Source organism: Marmota marmota, unplaced genomic scaffold (genome assembly GCF_001458135.2).
Source record: "Marmota marmota marmota unplaced genomic scaffold, marMar, whole genome shotgun sequence".
In the NCBI taxonomy this organism is placed as follows: Eukaryota; Metazoa; Chordata; class Mammalia; order Rodentia; family Sciuridae; genus Marmota; species Marmota marmota.
The window spans coordinates 44,883,425-44,906,829 of NW_026000005.1; the positions used below are offsets into that span (position 1 = coordinate 44,883,425).

The window sequence follows — 23,405 nt, forward strand, 5'->3', positions numbered from 1 at the left end:
TGGGAGGATGGATGGATGGGAGGATGGATGGATGGGAGGATGGATGGATGGGATGGATGGGAGGATGGATGGATGGGAGGATGGATGGGTGGGAGAATGGATGGGAGGGATGGATGGGAGGATGGATGGATGGGAGGATGGATGGGAGGATGGATGGGAGGGATGGATGGGAGGATGGATGGATGGAAGCTGGATGGGTGTGGGTGGATAGAAGGAGGGAGGGAGGGGTGGATGGAGGAATGGATGGATGATGGATGTACAGAGAGATGGAAAACATGAAAAGCCTCAGAGGGGATGACAGCTTGTCTATTTCAGTGGTTCTCATTCAGAGGTGATTTTGTTCCCCAGGGGATGTTGGAGATACTTCTGGTTGTCATTAAGTGAGAGGAATTACTGGTATCCCATGCGTAGAGGCCAGAGATGCCACAAAACTTCCTACAATGCACAAACAGCCCCACAATGCAGAACTCTCTCATCCGAAATGTTGACAGTGCAGAGCTTAAGAAAACCTAGTTCGTTGCTTTTAAAACTCTGCTCTCCCATAGAACACCTACCTCCCTGTCTCTATCTCACTCATGCCTGCATGTGTGTCTATGCAGTAACACACACAATACATGCATTTTGAGGGTAGGAGTGCCTTAAATTCAGCTCCATCTAAGGACCACTTTGTGTGATGATTATATTCTTTATATCAAGGTATTTACAGACATCTCACTGTAAGAAAGATCATGCTATCGTGAGTTAAATTGAAATTCCCCATGGGAGTCACATTTTGGAAAGGCTGCAAGAGTTGCTTGCCTTTAATATAAGGGAAACACGACATCTGAATTTCAAATTGGTAAGGGGCCTTTTGGGTTGAGAAAGCAGGAAATCGCCTTATTAAAAGATAATTTGCCCATGGAGTATTTTCCACTTGGACTAGTTCAATAATAAAAGGATTTCAATTTTGTGAACATTCTCTTTAGCACCTCGGAGTTTTCAAAGAAGCCAGCAGAAAAATGACAACAAGTGAGCGTCTGCTGGCCTCTCCTGCCACACGGCAGCCAGGAAACGTGTTTGTGGGTGAAATTTTAATCTGCAAATAAGAAAATTTGAAATGACTAGTGTGGACATTCAGCTGAGCAAAACCCACGTTACAAAAACCAAGGAGCTGCTGATCCAACCCAGAAACAGCGCCAGCTGCATTTCAGCTCTGCGGGAAGCCTGCAGCAGGCCTCCCTCCCTGCAGCCCACACGGGTGGTGTTCTCTGCCCCCCACCTTCACCAGAGGTCTTCCAGCCCAGCCCCCTCTCCGTCTTCAATATACCCATCCTCTCTCTTGTGATTTGGGGGGTTTTATTGTTATTTCAGGCTTTATCAATATTTAAAAATCTATGTAGAGTGAAATGCATGGATCTTCAGTCTGTAGTCAGATGGTATTTGACAAATGTATCTTCTCTTGTTACTGTCACTCCAATCCCCAAGTGGACTATTTCCATCCCCTAGACATTTCCTCAGGCCCCTTTCCCAGTCAGTCCTCCACCCTCCGTATCCAGAGGCAACTGCTATTTGGATTGTGTTAGTGGTATTCTAGGGGCATCAGGGACCATTGCAAATAAAGTCACTATGAACACTCCTCTGAGGCTCTTTTTTTTTTTGCTCTGGAGCAGTCACCTGGGGCCAGTTGCTGGGCACAGAGCAGATCCTGCTTATCCGTACCCCGCATGCGAGCTCCAGCCCCGCGGAGCTCTTCTGTCCACAGTAAGGTCCACTCTTACCCTCTGAGACGTTGCATGTCCCCCCTCCCCCACCTAGGAATTGCTACCCATCCTTCAGGTCCTGTTAGATGTCACATATCAAGGACCCTTTCCTGACTTCTACAGAGTCCACCAGCACTCCCTGCTCGGAGCCCCCATCCTCCTGCCATCAGACCCAATACCATGACATGTCTGATACGTCTTTACTCGGGCATCACCCGGTCAGCTGTAAGTACAGCTGAGTCGGCAGTTCCCAGCTCTGGCCTCTTACACGCCGAGTGCTCTATTAACCTCTCCTGGACAGGTGGACAGTGAAGGACAGGGAGATGGAGAGCCTTGGGAATGGACTAGCTGGCCCAATGGCTCTCAAACTGTCTTAGGCTCATCATATCCCCTCAGGGACCACTGGGGTTGGGGGGAACAGATGAGTGAGGGTATCAAATAGGCTGGGCACCAGGGACCCCTAACCAGGGTCAACTGAGAATCTTGTTTATTTTAATCTGTCACAGAAAGACAATGTGCTTTTGTTAAATAAATAGATAACTGAAAATCACCAGCCTAGTCCTGAGCTCTCAACTGAAACATCTCCAGGAAGGCAGTGTGTCTGGTGATTTTATATTAAACACATACATACAGTCTTCACTTCACTAGGAGTAAGGGCCCAGCTGGACATAAGGGATAATTCCAAATGCACAGAGTTTGGACCAAAGAGAGTAAAGTCAATTTGTGGAGTAGAAACCCCTTAGGGAGCCTCTGAGTCCACCTCTATTTCGTCCTCTGAATATCCTGGTGTCCATTCATTCAATAACTGTTTCTTAAGCAGCTACTACATGCTGTGAGCACTTTTTTAGGCACTGGTTGACGCAGAAGTGACAAGACTTAGAACTTAAGCCATCGGAGGGAAAAAAAAAAAAAACAGAAAATGAACAATTAAAAAGGTAACTCAATGTAATTTCAGATAGGAGCAGGTATGGTGGAAAATAATAACACCAGATAAAAGAAACTGGATGGAGACGGAATGAGCAGCTAAACATTTATATAGGGTAAGCTGGGTATTAAAGCTGTCAGCCATCCTGCCATCAACAGAAGCAGCCTGACAATGAAGCCATCCCACAGAGAAGGGCAGGACCAAGGGGACTGCAGAGCATTGGAGTGAGAGCTTCTGGATTGAGCTGATCCTGAAGCTCACCTTGATCCTGGACCTCTAGGTGCAGGATTTCCTTACGGTTGAAGCGACTGTGGGTGTTGTGTTACCTGTCGTCAGAGGCATCCTCACCACATATGGATGAGATGGCAGGTGGACAATTCAATCTTCTTGGGAGCTTTCCCTGACAAGTCCTTTCAGGAAGAGACCAATATTTGCTTGGAAATGAACTTGATGTGCATTTGAGATAGAAGGGACCCTGAGGGCCACAGCAATGGCTCTACAACAAAACAGAACACGGAATTAACTTTCTTATGGTTCTGGAGAGGGAGATGAGCACGAGAGAAGACCAGGAGATGCAGTGGAGTCTGTGTGTGGTGGAAGGCCACTTCCCAGGCCTGTGCCCCATCTCCACATCCCATAAAGTCCTCACTAAAGTCTATGACCACCCCCTCAAGTATTGTGGTTGTAAGGAAACATAATAAATTGAAGCAAATGAAAAAAAATATACATTTGATTGACAAGTCCAGATCCTCCACTACCCAGCCCAGGTCATCAGATGCAAAGGAGAGAGATCTTGCAGAGACTTTGCACGTCAGCGTGTGAAATCCCTCGGCCACTCCTGCTGGTGCTGTATGAGTCCAGAGTCTCAAAGCGTGAAGCCCCTGCCTTCATTGTTCTCCCACATACAAGCTTCCATTTGTCCCTCCTTTAATTGATCCTGCAATGTGCTTTTCAATCCATTGGAATAATGACTTGTTGGAGGTCAGACACCAGGCCGGGAAGTAGGGTGATAAAGTTGAATAAGACAGAGTCATCCAGGGGTAGATGAAGTGCACTCACGGGCATGGGGCACCTACTATGTGCCAGCACTGTGCTAGGCCTGAGGGGTGTGGCTTCGCTCAACTATAGAATGCGGCCTGTTACGGTTTGCATATGAGGTGTCCTCAAGAGCCCACATGTCAGACAGTGCAAGGAGGTTCAGAGAGAAAATGATTGGGTTGTAAGAGTCTTAACCCAATCCATGATTTAATCCCCTGATAGGGATTAACTGAGTGGTACCTGAAGTGGTGGAGTGTGGCTGGAGGAGGTGGGAATTGGGGCGTGGCCATGGAGTATATATTTTGTATCTGGAGAGTGGAGTCTCTCTGCTTCCTGACCACCACGTGAGCTGCTTTCCTTTGCCACACTCTTCCTCCATGATGTCCTGCCTCACCTTGAGCCCTGAGGAATGGAGTCTGCTGTCTATGGATTGAGACCTCTGAAACTGTGAGCCCCCAGATAAACTTTTCCTCCTCTACAGTGGTGCTGGTTGGGTCATTTAGTCACAGCTGCAAAAAAGCTGATTAAAACATGGCCCTAAGAAAGAGGTCAGGCAACTTTGTAAAGGGCTAGATATTAAATATCTCAGCCTTGAAACTTAAGCACATTATGTAGCTACGTGCATAACAAGGGAGAAAATGAAGTCCCAAAAAGGAACACTAAGATATAGTAATAACCGTGTCCTTTTCGTGGTACTATCAGTCTACTAGAAGAAAGAACAAAATCCTTGAAAGGGTAGGAAACCTTTGTGCATAACTGGATTCAAGGTGAGCTTGATGTCTGCAAAAAAAAAAAAAAATATTGGACCATACTTGGTCTCTGGGCCTTAGTTTACCAACCCCTGTTCTAAATTAGCCACTTCCATTCCCTCTCCTCAGTTCTGAAAAACGGCTGGGGTGCAGGAGTGATTCTTATCACATTGGGGTTCATCAAACCTCTTAGTAAGGGTGTCCAAGTCCCTGCTCTTTATATTGTGACCTCGCAGCAGTCTCCTCTGCCACACTTGGAGGATCTGATGGTGTTCCCGGACCCTGTCACTCCCTGATGGGGGGCTTCCCAGGAGATTTCCCAGACAGTCCTGCTGGCCAATGCTGAGCCACAGGCTCCCCTCCAAAGGGGAAGGAAGCTGGAAAGGTGACCTCCAACATCTTCAGCTCCCCCGTGTTAGACAGGGGAGCAGTGGCTGCTCTGGAGGCAGCTGGGGGGTCTGTGGAGCTTTGTAGCCTACACTCTGTAACTATTTAGCATATGTCTTTCTTTCCTGTAGTTTTAATGTTTGCCCTTATAAGTAAAACTATAAAATTCTATAAACGAAAAAAAAAAAAAGAGGTCTCAAAATATTTGTACCCAAAAGTTTGTTGTTGTTATTGTTTTTAAATCCATATCCTTCGAGAAAAAGATCAAATCATAATCCAAGACAAGCTTCAGTTTCTGTGGGTCCAAACCTCATTGTGCTAAGTGGAGATTTTGGTACTTACATCAAAGAAAACAATTCTCTGGGGCTGGGGATATCGCTCAGCTGGTGCTTGCCTCACATGCATAAGGCCCAAGGAAGGAAGGAAGGAAAGAAAGAAAGAAAACAATTCTCAACTGTTAAGATCCCTAGGAAGCAACTCGTTTGTGTGTGTCATTTCCTTGCAAGAAGAAAAAGCTTAGGGGAAAACTCCAGTAAGCTAGAGACACCGCAACACCACTCCCAGTGGCAGCCTTTCCTGTCTTTACATTGTGAAGGCCCGTGGATGAGAACTGGGCTAATTCTCAATCCATCAGGTCACGACCATCAGCGCTCTTGGGTCTGAGCAGTAGTTGACCTTGTCCAATGTACTTTTCCCAGACAGTGCAAGATGGCGGAGCGTCTAACACTTAGACAACATGCTCCAGGCCAAAGCAGCTCAATGAGCACATTCAGGGAGCACCACCTACAGACCACAGTCACACCCCCACCATCAGAGCTTTGTATTGACCTACTTTGTAACAATGTAGCTAAAGTAAGACTGACAACAATAACAACAACAGCTAACCGTGCTGAAGGCTTAAGGTGCACTGGAAGGGGGCTGAGTAACACCCCTTCTGATGTGTCATTCTCTCAATTCCCCTTCATGGGACATCCTACCATTACCCCTATTTTCCAAATTATGAAGCCTAGGTCCAGAGAGTCGCTTGCCCAAAGTCATTATCAAGTTAATGATTAAAGCATCCTACAGATGAGCACATGGAGGCCAGTTAGCCTCCCCTCCAGGACCCTGTTTATTGGACCTGTTTGTTAGATCAAGATCTAATTCAAAGCAAGCCCCAGACCCAGGAGCCAGGGTCCTTGCGTGTGGCTCTTGTTGCTCATCATCTGTCTGATGCAGAGCACACTCAGAGGGACGAATTATCATCACTGAACATCCAAATGAACGAGTGGATGTTTTCAAGGTGCTCAGGGTCTGCTCTCAGCCTGTCTGAATTCGTAGGCTTCATTAATTTGCTTTAAAAAGAGAAGTCGTGATTGGTGAAAGACTAAATGGTCTTTCATTCTCCAAACAAGTCCTTAAAGGGGTGTCATGTAGACTTACTTGGAGAATCTGGGGGATTGAAAATGATTAGAGGGTCAGACAGAAGCAGAAGAGCAGCAAGCAGAGGAGACCCAGCTGGGTGGACCCAGCTGCAGGGCCTCAGGGGAGTGGACCAAGTGGGTTCTACTCTTGCCAGTGTTCCGGGGCCTCTCCTGTCGTCCTTGGAGGTGTCTGTGTGCCTCAAGACCAGCAGAGGCTTTCACAGGAAGAAGGAGGGAGCAAGATCTGCAGGACCCTCCAGAGTGTTGCCATGGCAACTCAACTGACAGCTAATGTTCTGTTCTTACTTCCAAACACTGAAACAAGCTAAAAATATTAATATATTGCACTGTATCATTTAATAATCAGAGTGTAGGTTTTTTGCTATGTCGTTTGTAAGATTAGGGGCAGATGTTCTGAGAGGAGGGAGGGGAGGAAAAGTGTCTCGAATTATTCTCTGTGCTTCAACCCCCCCCACCCCACCCAGGCACCTGATTTCAGAACATCACTTGGCCTTACCAAAGTTTCCCTGTGAAGTTAAAAATGCATTTTCTAAAATTACACAGGAACTCCAGCGCAGCATTTAGACACAGAGTGAAATTGAACACAGGGTGGCTCTGATCTACCTTCAATTTTCTAAGGACAAAGGAGTGGTTGCTGAGGCAATTTCATTTGACCCCTGAAGGAAAGCAGCGTGAGGTAGTTCTTGAGGTCACTGGTAGCTGCACATAATGCCTAGAAGCAGCTCTGGATTGCATCTCTCGACATTCACACATGACACATTTCATTGGCAAATCAAGTTGCACAAATTAATTTAGTTTCCACCCTTCATGTTGACAAGCAGCACTGAACATCAATCAGGATGTAAGAGAGGCTCCCAGAGTTTGTAGGAAATGGCTCCAGCAGCCATGGGACTATTAAACTAGACCATTTTGGTTTACTTTCACAAAATACCTGATGCATGCTAACTTTATCAAGACAAGAGGTTTTTTTGTCTCACAGTTTTGGAGATTCAAGGTCTGAATCAGAGGGCCCCATTTGTTTGGCCTCTGGTGAGGGCCTAATGGTATACAGTGTCACAATGGCGGATGTATATGTGGGAGGAAGAGATGAGGTCACAAAAAAGGAAGCCAGAGAGAAACTCAGGGACTGGACACTCTCTTATAACAACACTCTCTCATGAGAACTACTTTAGCCCTTTCCCAAGATAGTCCCCCAATGACCTAAGGACATCTTACTCACCCACCTCTTAAAAGTCCACCACCTCCACATCAGCACACTGAGGTCCAAGCTTCCAGCGTATGGACCTTAGGAGGCACAGGATGTCCAAACTGCATGAGGGGTATTGCTCAGACCATTTAAAATATCACAAACAGCAGGATTGCTTGTTTGACAGCCCATTTCCAATCCAAAACGCTTTATATAATTTTGAAAGGACAAAAGAGACAGGTGCATCCTTGACTTGCTAACATTTATTCAATATTCTTTGAAATTAGCAAGAATCAGAAGAAGCACATATCAATCAAATACAGCCACAAAAAATGTCTTGGATATAAATAAAGATGCACTATGAGAAATACTCACTACAGAAGGAACCAGTACTCTCTTACATCTACTACCTCTTAGCAACAAATAACTCAGAACATAAATTTAATTTACTCACGATACAAAAACCTTGACTTTCAAAAGGAAAAATATGGATCAAAACCAATCGTAAATTGCCTCGCTAGGCCCGCTCGTTACGTATGATTTCAAGGCCAAGTTCAACGACTGTTACGAAAAAGACAACTTGAAAGAATGTTTCTGCAGAGTTCAGTGAAACAGAGCAGAAGTCACTTACCCATGCACAGAGTAAGGCAAAGGCTAATGTCATCCAGGTTAGGAATAATAAATTGAACTAGCTTCTTTTTCACAAAACAAACATTTCAGACTTCTTTTTAAGTAACGGGTATACTGTATTATGCATCATATTCTACTTTACATGATTTTCCTACCTCTACTCAAAAAGCCGGCACTCACATGTCAAAAAGAAACTTCTCCTCGCTTAGACTTATTCTGTAACAACCACAGAAATTCATCTGGGCTTTGCGGTAGTCTCTACCATGAAAAGAGCACACACAAGGAGAAGCCTACAGTTTAGAGCTGAGAGTACATTAAAACGTAGTCTATGGAGTTCACAAATTCGTTTTTAAAATATTTTTTCAAACTAAAAGCTGCAGAAAATTAGTTCTTCGATATTCTACTGAAAACTCTTGAGCAGCTAACGTTTTTAAATTTCTTAAGCTTTTGTTTTTCTTAAAAATATTTAAATGAGTGTAGTATCTCATCTTTTTGAAAAATAAGCCCCCCAAAAAAGATTACAAATCTTTTGTTTTAATCAGTGTGACCAAGGGTTTGTCGTCGGGACTGTAATCCTCATAGGCGATGGGGGTCACGTCGTACATCGCGGGTCGGGATTTCTTTCCAAACCTGAAATTAAAGAGAGGGCATTCTGATGAGACAAATATTGGACTCCAAGTCCTATTAAGGGCAAATGGTGAGAATAAAAGATTCAAGAATCAAATGGAACTGTCGAAGTGCTCTAAAAATATATTCTTCAGCCAGTACAGAAACTTAAGACACCCTGATATTAAAATTGAAAAAGTGTAAATGGTAGTCTTTGGTGCAGGAGGGAGAAAACGCAAATTTCACAGAGCGAGGAGCCCAAGTGAATGGTGAAGCTTCCAGGTTGCACCCTGGCAGAGCAGCAGCCAGCCAGGACAGCTCTACAATAGGTTTTAAGAAAACGTGTATTGATTTGTTTTTCTCTTCCAAGACCCATAAATATTTGGAGAGGCAGGTTTATTTTACATCCACATTAGTGCCTGGAATACAGAATAGCTGGACAGGCTCCCCGGGACAGGCTGTGGGGGTGGTGTCAGGGAACAGACAGCCTCTCCCCTCCCCCTGGGAGTTTGGGGAACAAGCTGCAAAGGCTCTCAGAGCCCAGCAGGAGGGCAGAGGGAGGAAATGACCTAAAATACGAGGTGTTTGCCCACAGACTGCCAGGATGGCCATCCAATCCCACCCACCTATTACTCCCAGACCCTCCTGCTTTGCACACCCACAAGCCACTGCTTTTCTCTGAGCACAAAGCCACCGTCCCAACAGATTTGTATATAGCAAAATCCCCCTTGACAGCCAACTGACGCCCAGAAGCCAGAGGAGTCAGAATCCAAGTTCAGAACTCCCTGCCAAGCCAGTCTTAGGGTGGCAATTATTAAAATAAAGCAAATTCAACTTCTGGGTGGTCGCTTCCCATTCAGGACCTCACCTTCCTAAGCCTCTGGAGTAAAACATGACTTAAGCAGTCTTCCATATGAACACGCCCGCCCTCCCCTTGCTCCTTTTTATAGACCACATTTTTTTTTAACTCTTTCAAATACATCAGGGCTCATTTAAAAAGGAATTTTTCCAAAACTCTTAAATTTTAAAAAGGTTATTAGGATGGAGCCCTGAGGAATTAAAGGCTTATTTACTGTGACTTCTCTTTTCTCTTGTCTTCCTATTTCTCCCTTTGCTATCTTTTGAAAGTCCTTCTCCTCTGTATGGAGAGGAGAGGAAGGTGGAGTGGCAAGGAGAAAACAGTGCATGCTTCACGAGATCTTCTAGTTTTTTTTGTTTGTTTCTTTCTTTCTTTTGGTACCTGGGATTGAACTCAGGGGCACTCAGCCACTGAGCCATAGCCCCAGCCCTATTTTGTTTTTTTATTTAGAGACTGGATCTCACTGAGTTGCTTAGTGCCTCGCTGCGGCTGAGGCTGGCTTTGAACTCGTGATCTTCCTGTCTCAGCCTCCCGAGCTGCTGGGATTACAGGCGTGTGCCACTGTGCCCTGCATGATCTTCTAGTTTTAAACCTCCATCTAGGTTACGTCCCTAGTCACTCAAGAGGGATTAGCTTTCAAGGGTGCGGTGGCCTAACCCGGCCAGGTGGAGGCCAGGGTTAGGGTTAAAGCACTCTGTCCCAAGAACCCCCACAGCTGTCACTGCAATATTAAGAGGGACTTAAAAAATGTGAAGTCTCACTGAAGATCCATGACTGTGCCTGCACAGAGGAAGCTGGCTCAGCCCTCAGGTGCTGATCTGAACTGAATGAAGCTTGTGTAATCAGAACAGGGAAAGCGGCAACAGAGTAAAGCTCACTGTATCCCATGCTTCTCTGCAAGTCTGAAAATGTCAAAAGCTCCTATTTAAGGTGCAAATATCTTGACAATCTTTTTCATATCATTGCTAGATAAATTGGTCATAATAGTGATATTTTAGGAAAAAAAAAAAAAATCCAGCAACCCAGTGACTGCTCTTCATATCCTAGCCTTGTAGCCATGGGATTGTTCACTGTGAGAACTCTGATGTGAGCAAGGAATCCTGTTAACTAGTTGATTAGTAATAAGAGCTGGCTGATAGGAAAAGTGCAAGCAACTTAATAAGTCAAACATATCTTTTAAAAACCTACTTCTATATGATTTCACAGTTTGAAGAACCTGTTTTCTCAAAAAATCTAGAAAATTCGAGCCTCTACTTTATGCCACTCATTTGCCAGTGATAGTTCAAAGGACATGGACTGAATGTTGCCATGGACCCAAAGGCAGGTGTGAGGATGGGTGTCTCAGATTCACCAAGTTTGATAAAGCACTTCCTGAACCCGCTTCGGAGAGGGCCATTTGCTCACCCACTTACGTTTAAAGTAGACCACAAGGAAGCATCCTTTGTGTCCAGGCTGGTTTATGTGGCCATGTGGCATGGGGCATGTTAACACCAATCAGAATGGGTCATAAAGTATAATGCTGACTACAACAGGAACCTGGGCAAAGTAAGCAAACAGCCCCAGGACTAGAGAAAGAGACAGCCCTGGAGCTCTACTTCAACTTCCTGGTTTGCGAGAGCCCGTGCAGATTCCTTGGGTGAGTCGCGGAGGTCTCTATTGGAAGTGCAGAATCTGCCACGTGGAAGCTAAAACAGTTTGCTTTACAGAAACACTGGAGCTTTTTAACACCCAGTAAACTGAGGCAAGACTTTTCTGGAATCTCACAGCTCTCACAGCGGTGGGCTCCCACTTGGTGATAAATGTATGTGCGTTCACATCCATGCTGAAAATGCTAACAGCTTTTTATATCTTCCATCTTAGAATTGGGAGGACGTTAAAAATCAGCTAACCCTTGTAAAATTCCGTTTTAAATTCTCAGGCACGAAACCAATGTAAAAGGTTGCCTATTTTATTGCAAGACTTTTTATATGACTGCTCTTTTTTTTTTTTTAAAATGACATACTTTTTTCCTTATCTGGAAGGTATATTTTAATTGTAAAACTATAAATTGGAAACTAGAGAAAATTATAATGTAGAGTAACCAGATTCTAGCCTTTTGCCTATTTTTAAATAAAGTTTTATTGGAACACAGTCAAGCCATTCATACCGTCTCTGGCTGCTTTCGCATTACACAGGTAAAGTGCAGTAGTCACAGCAGAGCCAGCTGGACTGCAGAGTCCAAGCTGTGGTGTGGGCCTCTGAGGAAGACCCCCGGAATTACCCTTAGTCCATCTCTCCAAAGGACCTGGTGTGGACATTGTGTGCATTATTCTTTAGTCTGTCTATCTCTTGACCCTATATCCTTTCAACTCCCTTGGCAAATATGTATTGAACGTCTCCGAAAGTGACACATAGACTATTTATTACATATTCTGACAAAACTGAGAGAAGACTACACACTGTAACTGGGGGTTATACTCAACGTTCTGTGTGATGTTCCTATGATATGGTAGCTCATATCCCACGACCCAACCATGACACTTGGGAATGTCTGCTTGAGGGATTTTAAAAAGATGAAAATGAATTGACACCCCCCCTCCTCCTGGAAAACAGCCCATTGGCCCTGATCCCCTGGTGGCTGTGTCCACACCTCCTCCCTTGGCCCCATGAGGGTTCACACATCAGGCACTGTTCTGGGCACTCATTCAGCACCACCTCCCATGTCTCATTTTCACTGATGGATCATCTCATCTTGCTGTCACAGCAACTCTGTGAGGTGAGCACATACCATCTGTGCCACTTCACAGATGAGGAAGTGGAAGCTTGGGGATAATCTCAAGGTCACAGTCCTTGTGGAAGTGGAGCTATGTAGCTCCTGAGCCTGGGTTCTGAACACTTCCTTGAAGCCTTCATGCATGTGAGGGCCTTAAACTGCAGCTCTCACTTTTGCTGCTCCTGACAAGCTCATGTGCTGCAGGGTGTAAAGGCATCTGCTTCAGATCAGCACACCTGCTTTGATCCTGGCTTCCTCACAAACTGAGACCCTGTGTATACTGCACTGCTCTGCTGAGCTCAGACTCTTTTCGCATATGTAGGGAACTGAAGAAACACACGACCTAGGATTCTTGTGAAACTCCTGAAAATGTGCATGATAGTGTAGACTGTGTCTGGCCGACGGAAAGCTCTCAATGTTGGCCGACACAGAGGCACTAACAGAAGTCTCAGCCCAGCAGTAACAGTAACACAGACACACCTCAAACATGGTGACCAGTCTTGCATGCCTATTTCTCTAAAGAAACAAAAGATATTGCCACAAGTTATAAGCCAGATCAGAGTGTCCGTTCCTCTTGTTCACAGTCCCCCAAAGTCAGGAGCTAAAAGGATACAGCAGAGAATGTCAGGTAGATCTCAATTTGGGAAAGGCTGAAATCAGAAGGTTTCGCGCTCTTTGGGGGAAAGTGAACATGTCCCTTCCCAGTTCTCCTTTTTCTGTTTTTCATGATCAGACACCTCTAGCACATAGAGCAGTAAGCAGTCGGCCACTGAGATGTGACCTCAGTGTCAGACTGTGGAGAGCCACGGCCTTGCTCCTACTGCTCAGATGCAGACCCTGTCTTGTCTGTGTGTAAGCAAAGCAGCTGTGGGACAGATGGCTCTTGGTAAGAGAGAGAGAGAAAAAAAAATGAGTGAGAGAGAGAGAGAGAGAGAGAGAGAGAGAGAGAGAGAGATCCTTCTGACATCAGAATCACCGGGCACAGCCAGAGTATCTTGTGAGTGTCATAGGTGACCCACTCAGAATGCATCTCGTGTGGCCTCTACGCTGCAATCAATCCAACTCACTATCACCTCTAGGCTTGTGGTAGGAGACATCCTATGAAATGGACATTAGCCACAGGCCATTGCTAGAAACTAGGGAGACAGTAACATCAAAGAGGCTGAGATTCTGCCAAGGCTCTTCTAGGATTTCCAAGAAGAGAGAGCAAAGAAGCCCAAGGAGCCAGACACCCAGCCATGACCTCTCTACAGGCAGACTGTTGAAATGCTGTTGTGCTGAGTGAACGTTTAGCAAAGATTTCCTAAATTCCAGATACTTGGGAAAGTATTATTTTAATGCATCTGTGGTCACGGATGCACGTAGAAGCATGCTGATTAGAAACCATGCCTTAAACATTTTTGACAAACATTGGCACCATGTAAGAGCTGGGTTCTATCAATGCTTTCAAGTCTATTCTTTCTTTCAATCGTATTCAGGTAACTATCTTCCCAGTGGGCTATACAGGCAATATGTTCCAATGCATCCATCTTGAACTATTCTGGGTCTGAAATAAAATACTCCTCCATGGCAGCCCTGAAGGATTTTAGTTGCATGCGCCTTGGGGATTGGAGGGAATCTGATTTCTTGGGTCTCCCAACACATCAAATAAAGCAGCCATGGATTCTGATCCCTCCTGGTGAACCAAGCTCCTCCAGGAACAGAAAGGAGAGAGAAGACTCTTGAACATCAAGGGAACATGTCAATTCTCCATTCCTTTCTGCATTCTCTGCTTCTGGTTCAGTGATACTGCAAATACATCCCAGAGTCACGTACTAAGCTGGTGTCCTGGGATGAATCTACCTCTCAAACGGCTTGAAGCACCTAACCCTAACCCTGAACTGAGATCATGCATTCATTTCAGCCATCAAATTTTAGCAAAGTTTACTATGTGCCAGGACTTGTTGGAGCCATAGAAAGAAAAACCACAGGAAAGACTTCTGGACTGCATGCTTGATATTGCTCCATCAGTGAACAGGGACCACGGCTTACTTCAACAAACAAGTTTGTGGTTAATTTTGAAATGAACATTCTTTGCAAAACATCAGTAAAATGTAGCTTATTTTTTAGCATCATATAGTAGATTTAGAGAAGTAAATATAGGATTCTCTATATATTCTGTGACATTTGTAATTCAATGTGACTGCCACAGTTTTTTTCTGTGCAGGTGGGGAACTGTATTTGTGGAAGGTTACATGATCTGTCTGGAATATAGAGTCATGGAATGGAGTCGTTAATGCCACACTTCAGGCACCTGGACTAAATTTCTCCTGTGACACCCTACCAACCCTTGACTCCTCCAGAAAAGGAGGCTGCATTATGTGAGCACTAAGTGCAGCATGTAGCTGTTTATCCTTATTTTTGTGGGTCTTTAAATCAAAGGGAACCATTTATGTCCATGTGGACTATTTTAAGAGCAACATAAAGGCATTCCAGAAAGAAATAGTCAAAAAATGTTCCAATAAACAGCGATTAAGAATCAGATATGTGTAGTCAGGGACCAGTACAAGGTAAATGAATGGAGCATTCAAAGCTAGGGGCAGATGAAGAAAGGCTTGCTCATGAAGAGGTCCTGACACGCCCCCAGCACCACGCTGAACGTGTTTTACCCTTTAACACCCTCTCTGTGGATGGGAAGTGCTGTGCCCAGCACCCGGGACAACGGTGCGACCGCGCTGCCCGCACTGGCCGCTCACCTGGCGTGCCGGATGGAGGCGATGGCGCTGCTGAAGTCGCTGTCGATGCTGCGGCAGTTGTAGAACTCCTCATAGGCCGGCCGCGAAGAGCCCTGGTACTCGATGCGGCTGATGCGGCAGATGCCCACGATCAGGATGATCAGCATCAGGACGAAGGCGACACAGAGGGCGCCGATGATGATGTAGAGGGAGTGCCGCGGCATGTTGGTGAGGCTCTCGGCCATGTGCCCGGACTTCCACTGGAGGTCTGAGGGCGGAAAGAGCAAAGAGTGGGATAAATGGGACCCGCGGGATGTGATCACTGGAAGGCCTGATGACAAAAGATTTTTATATGCTTCCTTATACTTCTCTGTCTTTTCCAAATTTTTAAAAGGAGAATAATGTATTCCTTTTACCATCCAAAAAAAAAAAAAAAGAGCTCTGGGTAGAGATGCTCACAAGATTATCTCCCAGTGTAACAGAAAAGATTGTGCTCCTTGGGACCACACCCTCCTTGCTTTCAATCCCAATTCCAAACAATTGACCTCCCTGAACCTGTTTCTTCATTTGTAAGATGAAAATAACAATGCAGATTTTGCTGGCCTGCTGTGAGCATAGGTTAGAAAACATGTTAAAAAAAAAAAAAAGAAGAAGAAGAAGAAGGGGTATGGTAGGTGAACTCCGAGGAGGAGGAGAAGCTGAGACGCCAGAAGGGGGAGGACAGGAGAGCATGCTGACCTCCACTGCAGATGCTCTGAGCTGAGGACAATGGAGCACTAGTTACCTGTGTGCTTCCTCAAAGCTCCGAACTGTATCAACAGGAGAAAATGAAAGGACAGGATGAATTTGCTGTGGTTGGCACTGGTTGTCAAATCGTGCCTGTTTACAGACGTGCACACGAGTGGAAACTCTAGCTAAGGTGAATGGGATTTGAAAGGAAGTTTTGCTAATTAGAAAGAGCTGGGTTCAACCAAAGAAAAGCTGAGTTCCTTTGGGAAAGAGGAGGACTTCTCTGTTTTATTCACCTTGTCACCACTGTCACCACCCTTCCAGGCCACCATTTGCATGGTATCTGGATACAGGATTCACAGATGATGGGAACAGGAGTGAGCTGCCTTCCCATGAAATCCCCAGGACTCTTCTCACTCTTCTATTTTCAGTGAGAGTATTGGTGGCCTCTGGATACCCAGTCCCTCATCCTAACTACATCTTCAGTGATGATGGAGCCAGAATCAGCTATTCTTGATCTTGAAAAGTTGTAGCCTGAGGAATTACTCAGAAAGATACTCAAATACAGGGCCAGGCCTGCAGACCCATTTCCTAGAAGCTTAAAAGTAAAATAGCCCATGTATTTGTCTTGGATGCTTCTAGAATGTTTGGGAAAAGTGGATGAATGAAGTGGCTTCTGACTTTGCATCCAGATCCTCTGATTTCTGAGTATTTTACTGAGACCTGTGAAGCCTGATTTTGCCATTCAAGTCTGCCTGCCAAGCTCAGGAGGTGACTCCAGGAGCTTAGGGAGACTAAATGACCATTAGACCATTTACTGCTCCATCTGAGCCAACTCATACACAGGCACACGGAGAAACATAAATCACAACAAGTAAACAATCTTGGTGGAAGGGAATAGGTGTTTTGTAAAACCAGCACCAAGGCTCAACCCCCAAATCGGCAGCCCTTTCATTTGGCAATACCTGGCGCACAAGAGATGGCTCATTTTTCTGGCTGAGAAAGTAAGCGTGATTCACTTGATTTCCAAGTGTTATAACATTCCCTAAAAAACTCTGCTGCAGGCTGCAGTCCAAAGCTCACTGGAGTATGTTATAACATACATTTAGCATCAACACGAGGGCGGCCAGGACAGTTTCTACTCCAATGTGTAGAGTGCCCAGATCTGGTCACCAGGGAGGATCATAAGAGTCCTTGATGAGTTCCTAGGGCCTATGTGTACGCTTTATGTAAACAACTTACATGTCATGTTGGTCATGTAAACACAGTGAGTCCACAACCACGTGGGCCCCACTGCAAAACACCGCCATACGGGATCACGAGCTCCATGCAGCACCGAGTTCCAGGTCTGACGAGCTGCCTACGCTGTTTGTGTTTCTCTCCATCTGCTCCATTCTCCAAATCCCCATGTTCCAAGCTATTTGGACTTTGGGGAAAAGTTTAGCAAAATTTCATCTAAAGCCTCTGCACTTGTCCCTCCACTGTCCTCTTCTTTAAATTAGATTCCACTTTACTGTCATCTAAAACTTTTCTGATGGAAATGAAGCTGCCCACTCTGCAGGCTAACCAGTTTAGTAGCCAATACGTGGAAGAAACCCAGTACCTTCTCTCTGTCCGAGAGGCAGCAAATTTATCAGCACCAGGTGGTTACAAATGCCATCTCCCAGCCCAGGTGCCTTTCTCGCAAGTCATCGTTTTGCTGCATCCTGGGAGTTCAATCGCATGAGTCATTTACTATGCTGGCTGCAACTCAGCCCCTGGAAAGATCCTGAACCAGAATGCGCAGAATGAGATGCTCTCACGGGCCCCAGCAGGTGTGTGACTGAGAACACACATGCATGAGCTGTTTGGGGAAAAACGTAGCAAACAGAGTCTGAGGGATCATTTGCATTTTTGTTTAAACTAAATGTGTTTGAGATGTTGTACTTCTCAAAGTGCTTTTGCATTTAACATTTCAGTTGGCCTCAAACAATCACCTGTATCTAGGTAGAAGCTAGACTCAGAGAAGCTGCTTGAGGTGAATCAGTCAGTAGCAAGCTGAATAAAACTGCATCTGGGGGCTGGGATGTGGCTCAGTGATAGAGCACTTGCCTAGCATGTGTGAGGCACTGGGTTGGATTCTCAGCACCACATATAAACAAATAAAATAAAGTTCCATCAACAATTAAAAAAAATGCATCTGCTGAAGACCTCCACTCCACCAAAATAGACTTCAATTGACCTTATATTCATTCTAAATACATCCCCCATGTCTATGTTTTGAATTTACCTTGGTGAAGGTAGGTAGACTAGTTTGCCCATTTAAGTTATTTAAAACACAGTGAAAGTACACGAGAGCATTTTGTGATGATGTCACTTTGTAGATATCTAACTGTCCAGAACAACTGCAAGGATGGATTTCAAATTCCATTATGTCTTCCACAGCTAAAGGGTATTTGTACAATAAAGTAAATGAAATTAAAAAAAATAGCAACCTTGTTTAATTTTCAGAAGAGGAATGCACAGAAAAGGGAAGGGAAGGACTAGATTTTCTCCTTCACAGAGATCCATTCACCAAACATGCACGAATTAAACACTTATGATGTGCTGGGGATCAGAGCAGGGAAGCATGGCTCTAAGGGCACCAGGCTTTTGAGGGATACAGAGATCAATCAAATGATCACAAAATCAACGTACAATTGTGCTGAGTTGGTGAGGGGCAAGCTGTGCAGAGGCATGGCAGAGGACCAGGGGTGCTCATCTAATTTAACATCAAGAGCATTTGCACCAGGGGCTTCCAGGTGGCAGGGCGCTGAGGGTGAGTGGGCACTGACCAGGGATGGGGAAGAGCAAAGTGAAGGTGATCCCAGGCAGAGCCCCAGAAGCAGCCCAGGCCCTCGGGAGCAGAGCAGAGCAGAGCAGAGCACAGCAGGGGAAAAGGCCTGGAAGGAGGGACCAAGGGGGAGGGACACACAGAGGAGGGGTGCCTCCTGGAGGGGAAGGCAGTCCCCAACAGTCCAGTGGGCAACAGATTGGCCCTTGGCCTTCAGCGACTGCAGGAGCTGAACAGAGCTTGAACCAGCAGGGAGGGAGGGCCCGAGTGTTCAGAGTTGCACTCTGAAAGGATCCTTCTGGCTGCATGTGAGACCAGGTTTTAGGGGCAAGAACAGGAGCCAGTCTGGGGCAGAGCTGGGGTGGCCTGGATGGGGTGGGGGATGATCAGAGAGGCACTGATCGGGCGTGCTATGTTAGAGGTGGAATTAACTAGACCAAACACAGCTCTTGTAGGGGAGAGAAAGCAGCACTAAACCCTGGTGTCCTAGCTTGTGTCACAGAGGAGCTGTGACATGCCTTCAAGGCACCCCAGTGGTGAAGCCAGATGGTGGTGCTGGGATGTTTAGGTCGCAGTGTTGGTTAACAGTTGACATTTACTGACTTCAATATGCTGAATGCTATCCTAAATGTTTGAGGTGTTAACTCATTTATTCCTCTTATAAAGCCAAGAGGGAGCCAGCGTTACTCCCTACGCTTTACACAGGAAGCAACCGAGATTCTAGGTGGGGAGGTAACTTGCTCAGGGTCACTCACATAGCAAGTGGTAGAACCTGGGAGTAAACCCAAGTTATTTGATTCTAAAGTTTTACTCTTCAATCAATAGCAGTGTTTTCCAAACTACAGATTATCCAAATCAGTGCATTGGGGGTCAAACCTACCTTTGTCAAAAATTGGTAGGTTGTATAAACATTGATTAATTTCTGGCTTCTCTATTCTGTGCCGAGAACACAGGGGTGTTCTCGACAAGAGACAAGAAAGTATCTTCAATAAATGGTGCCAGTAAAATTGAATACACACACACACACACACACACCCATATATATGTTTATATCTCACATATATTTACACATACATTACATATACATGTCTTTATGTGTGTATATATAAAATATATTTAGAAGAATAAAATTAGATCGTTTCTTCTCACCATATACAAAAATCAACTCAAAATGTATCAAAGACCTATGTGTGAAATCTGAAACCATGAAATTGTTACAAAAAAAACATAGGGAAATCTTCATGGCATTGGTGTGACAATGATTATTGAGATAAGACCCCAGAGGCACAGGCAACAAAAATGTAGACAAATGGTTAGTTTGAGTGTGTCAAACTAAGAAGTTTCTGCACAGAAAAGGAAACAACAGAATAAAGAGACAATCTGCAGGATGGGAGGAAATATTTGCAAGTTACTCGTCTAACAAAGGAGTAATATCCAAAATAAACCAGGAGCTCAAAAACCTACACACACACACACACACACACACCACACACCAAATAAACCAATTAAAGAATAGCCTAAAGAACTAAACAGACACTTCTCAAAATTAGACATTCACACAACCAGTAAGTATATGAAAAAATGCTCAGACACACTACTCATCCGGGAAACACGAATTGAAATCACCATAAGATACCATTTTATCCCAGTTGGCATGGCCATCACCAAAAGGACAAAAAGTCCATGCTGGTAAGGAGGCAAAGGAGGGCAAATCTTAACACAGTGCTGATGGGAATGTAAGTTAGTGCCGCCATTATGGAGAACAGTGCAGGGATTCCCAAAACACCTAAACGGCACTACCATAAGATCCACCAATTCCACTACCAGGTAGATATCCAAAGGAGATGAAATCATCATAAGAAAGGTACTTGCACTTCTGTGTTGATCACAACACTGTTCACAATAGCTGAAATCTGGAATCAACCTCGATACCCATTAGTGGAGGAACAGATCAAGGAAACGTGCTACGTATGCCCTGAGGAATATTACTAGCCATAAAGGAAAACGAAGCCATAATTTGTGGCAATATGGATGGAACTGGAGGTCGTTCTGTCTAGTGAAATAAGCCAGACACGTGTGTTCACTCATCTGTGGACACTAAGAAGTCACTCTCACACTAGTGGAGTGGAGGAGTGAACATGAGAGACGGGGAAGTGCCAGGGAAGGGGGATGGAAAGAAGTTCAATAAGGGGCACAGGACACATGAGAACGGATTAGTTCTGCTTCCTCCATGTGGCAGAGGAGGGCAGCTACTAGCTAAAAACCTAGGACATATTTCAAACTGACTAGAAGAGAAAAAATTCCCAACACATAACATGATTAATGTTTGAGGAGTTGGAAATGCTTATTACCGTGACTTGATTATTATGTTTTCTATACATGTACTGAATTAGCATAATGTGTCCCATAAAAATGTACAAATTTTATGTCTCGTTTTTTTTTTTTTACTTTAGAAGACCATCTCAGAGTGTGACACACTTATAAAAATGAGTGTTACATTCTGTGTGTTTGTGTTAGTCTGTGTGTGACATCTAGAAACAAGATGCAAAATACTTTCTCTCTGGGGTTGCAGTCTAAAGGCCTGAAGAACTTTTCCCCAGGCCGTGTTGTCCAGGATTGACTGTTCGGACAGGGAAGAAGGAAAGATTCTCCTCCTGGAGAAGATACATGTATCTACTTTGGAATGAAAAGTCAAGGTCTAATTATATCAATAATATATCTTCCTACATGATGCCTATTAACCTAAAACATTCTGTACTTACAGAAAATTAGCAGCTATTAACTCAAAAGCATCTAATATATCAATCAATATTCCTCAGAGAAGGGAAACTTCATTTTAAGCAGGCACCCAAAGGCTGCTGGGTGTTCAAAGAGAATGACAGCTGATTATAATGAAGGCAACCATTTACTGAACACCTACTAAGTGCCAGGCATTATACTCTACTATCTACATTTATTACCCCAATTATGGATGCCTGGTAAGTCAGTACCTGAGCTAGGATTCGAAACCAGCTCCACTCACAGAATTGAGTTCTCAGCCACAGAATCCAGCAAGCCTTCTTTCCATTCCATCAAGCTGCTTTCCCCACATCCAGCCACATCCATTCCCTGAGAAATAGGTAGAGGATGCCTTCCTGCTGGTCGAAGTATTTAATAAAGTAATTATGAATTAAATGGGGTTTGTAAGTCACCCTTGGGTCCTAAATTTCTGTTTATAAAATTGCTCAGTCTAATGCATTTTGTTATAGTATCCCAAACAGACTAAGACAGATGCATTTATAAAAATGTTCATTCTAGTATTGCCAGAATGGATCATCTGTCTAAATAAATCATGAAATAAATTATGGAGCCTCTACAAAATGGAACTGTCATGTGGTGGTAAAGATGTGATAAATCTGCATAACCCAACCGGATAAACCTTCAAGATACATTATTGAAAACAAAAACAAGAGGCTGGAGATGTGCACAGAAAACTCCTATCAGTGTGGGAGAGAACAGAGGCTCTTCCATCACCTGACTACCTCTGGAAGAATCTCTCATGAATGGCCAGCAGCTGTTACTTTGGGGGAGTGAGGTGGACATCTGGGTGGGGAGGTTAGATGTTACATCCTTTTTTACATAAGAAGGACAACCAGAGAACCAAAGGACCCGACCCATTCATATAACCAGAAGTGCCACGTAACATCGCCTCCTGGATGTCTTGGGCTGTTATCATTAGATGTCATTTGTTTGAGAGGAAGAGGCCCAAGAGGTGCACCTGTACTTTTTCTCTGGCCTGGGAGGAGTCACGCCGACACTCCCTGGTGCCTAGAAGCACCTGTGCAAAGCTGCACAGCGATGGCCATCATGCACTCTGACTTACCCACCCTTATGAGTTCCTGAAGGCAGGTTCCTTTCATTAATTTTCTATAACCCAGGCCCTACCTGCAAGGCCTGCTAATAAGGAGGCTCTTGATTACTGACTGAGTATACAAAGATATACAAGATAGCCCACTTGCCTATTTTTCAACCACAGAATGGCATTAATTCATGTTTATCTGTAGATTCAACTGTTCAATGTACAGAACTGGCTGACCCCCAATTATCCAGGTTGACGGATATAGGTAAACATCATACTCCCAACACAGATGGTACAAAACATACCCACTATGTAAAGATTTATAGGGTCTATTTTGTTTTTTGACCTTGGTCCTAAGAAGGCATATTTTCCCTTTACTAAAATCTAAAGGAAAAACACTGTGATCAGTCCCAAGGTAATAAAAAGAAGTGGAGGAGAATTAAAAGTTTGCCAAGATGCTCTGCTGATTTCCAGAACAAACGCCTCAGAGCACGCATAAAACCCTAGAGTGCCTAGACTCATTGCATTAGGATGGTCCTGGATCACTTCTCTTGTTGCATCTGATAACTCTGTAGTCTGCTAGGTTTCTGCTTTGACTCTAATTGGGAACCAAATAATAACTCCAAATGGGCAAATTCCCAAGAAACACTCATTACTTGGGCAAACACTGGACACAGGAGATAACTGTGCAACAGCTAAAATGGTATTCATTTGCGTCTAAATCCTACTGGGGGTTCAGACTCTCTAGTGGTGGCTAATGATAAAGTTGATCCATCTCCACATGTAGAGATGTAGAGCCCCTCACAGAGATATCTCTGTTTTCAGGATATGCACGTACCCTAGGTTTCTGGGAGCATTCCATATTATATACTGAAGTTTTTCTTTTTGTTGCATGTGACAGTAAATGTTATAGTATCCCAAATAGACTATATTTCCAACAGATCCCACTAGACTCAACTTCAGTGGTGTTCAGTGCAGGAAAAGGTAGTCGGAAGGCTCTGCCTTGTCCTTGTGCTT

The 23,405-nt window shown here is 44.5% G+C and overlaps 1 protein-coding gene across 1 annotated transcript in view; it reads right to left on the reverse strand.

Annotated features, from left to right (window-relative positions):
- Positions 1-7,693: 7,693 nt before the first annotated feature.
- The window catches only part of Dner (delta/notch like EGF repeat containing), a 294,692-nt gene continuing 278,980 nt past the window's right edge, over positions 7,694-23,405 (reverse strand). Inside the window, 2 exon segments of the mRNA XM_015481018.2 lie at positions 7,694-8,708; positions 15,031-15,277. Coding sequence (XP_015336504.2) covers positions 8,597-8,708; positions 15,031-15,277 — 359 coding nt within the window. The 3' untranslated portion in view covers positions 7,694-8,596.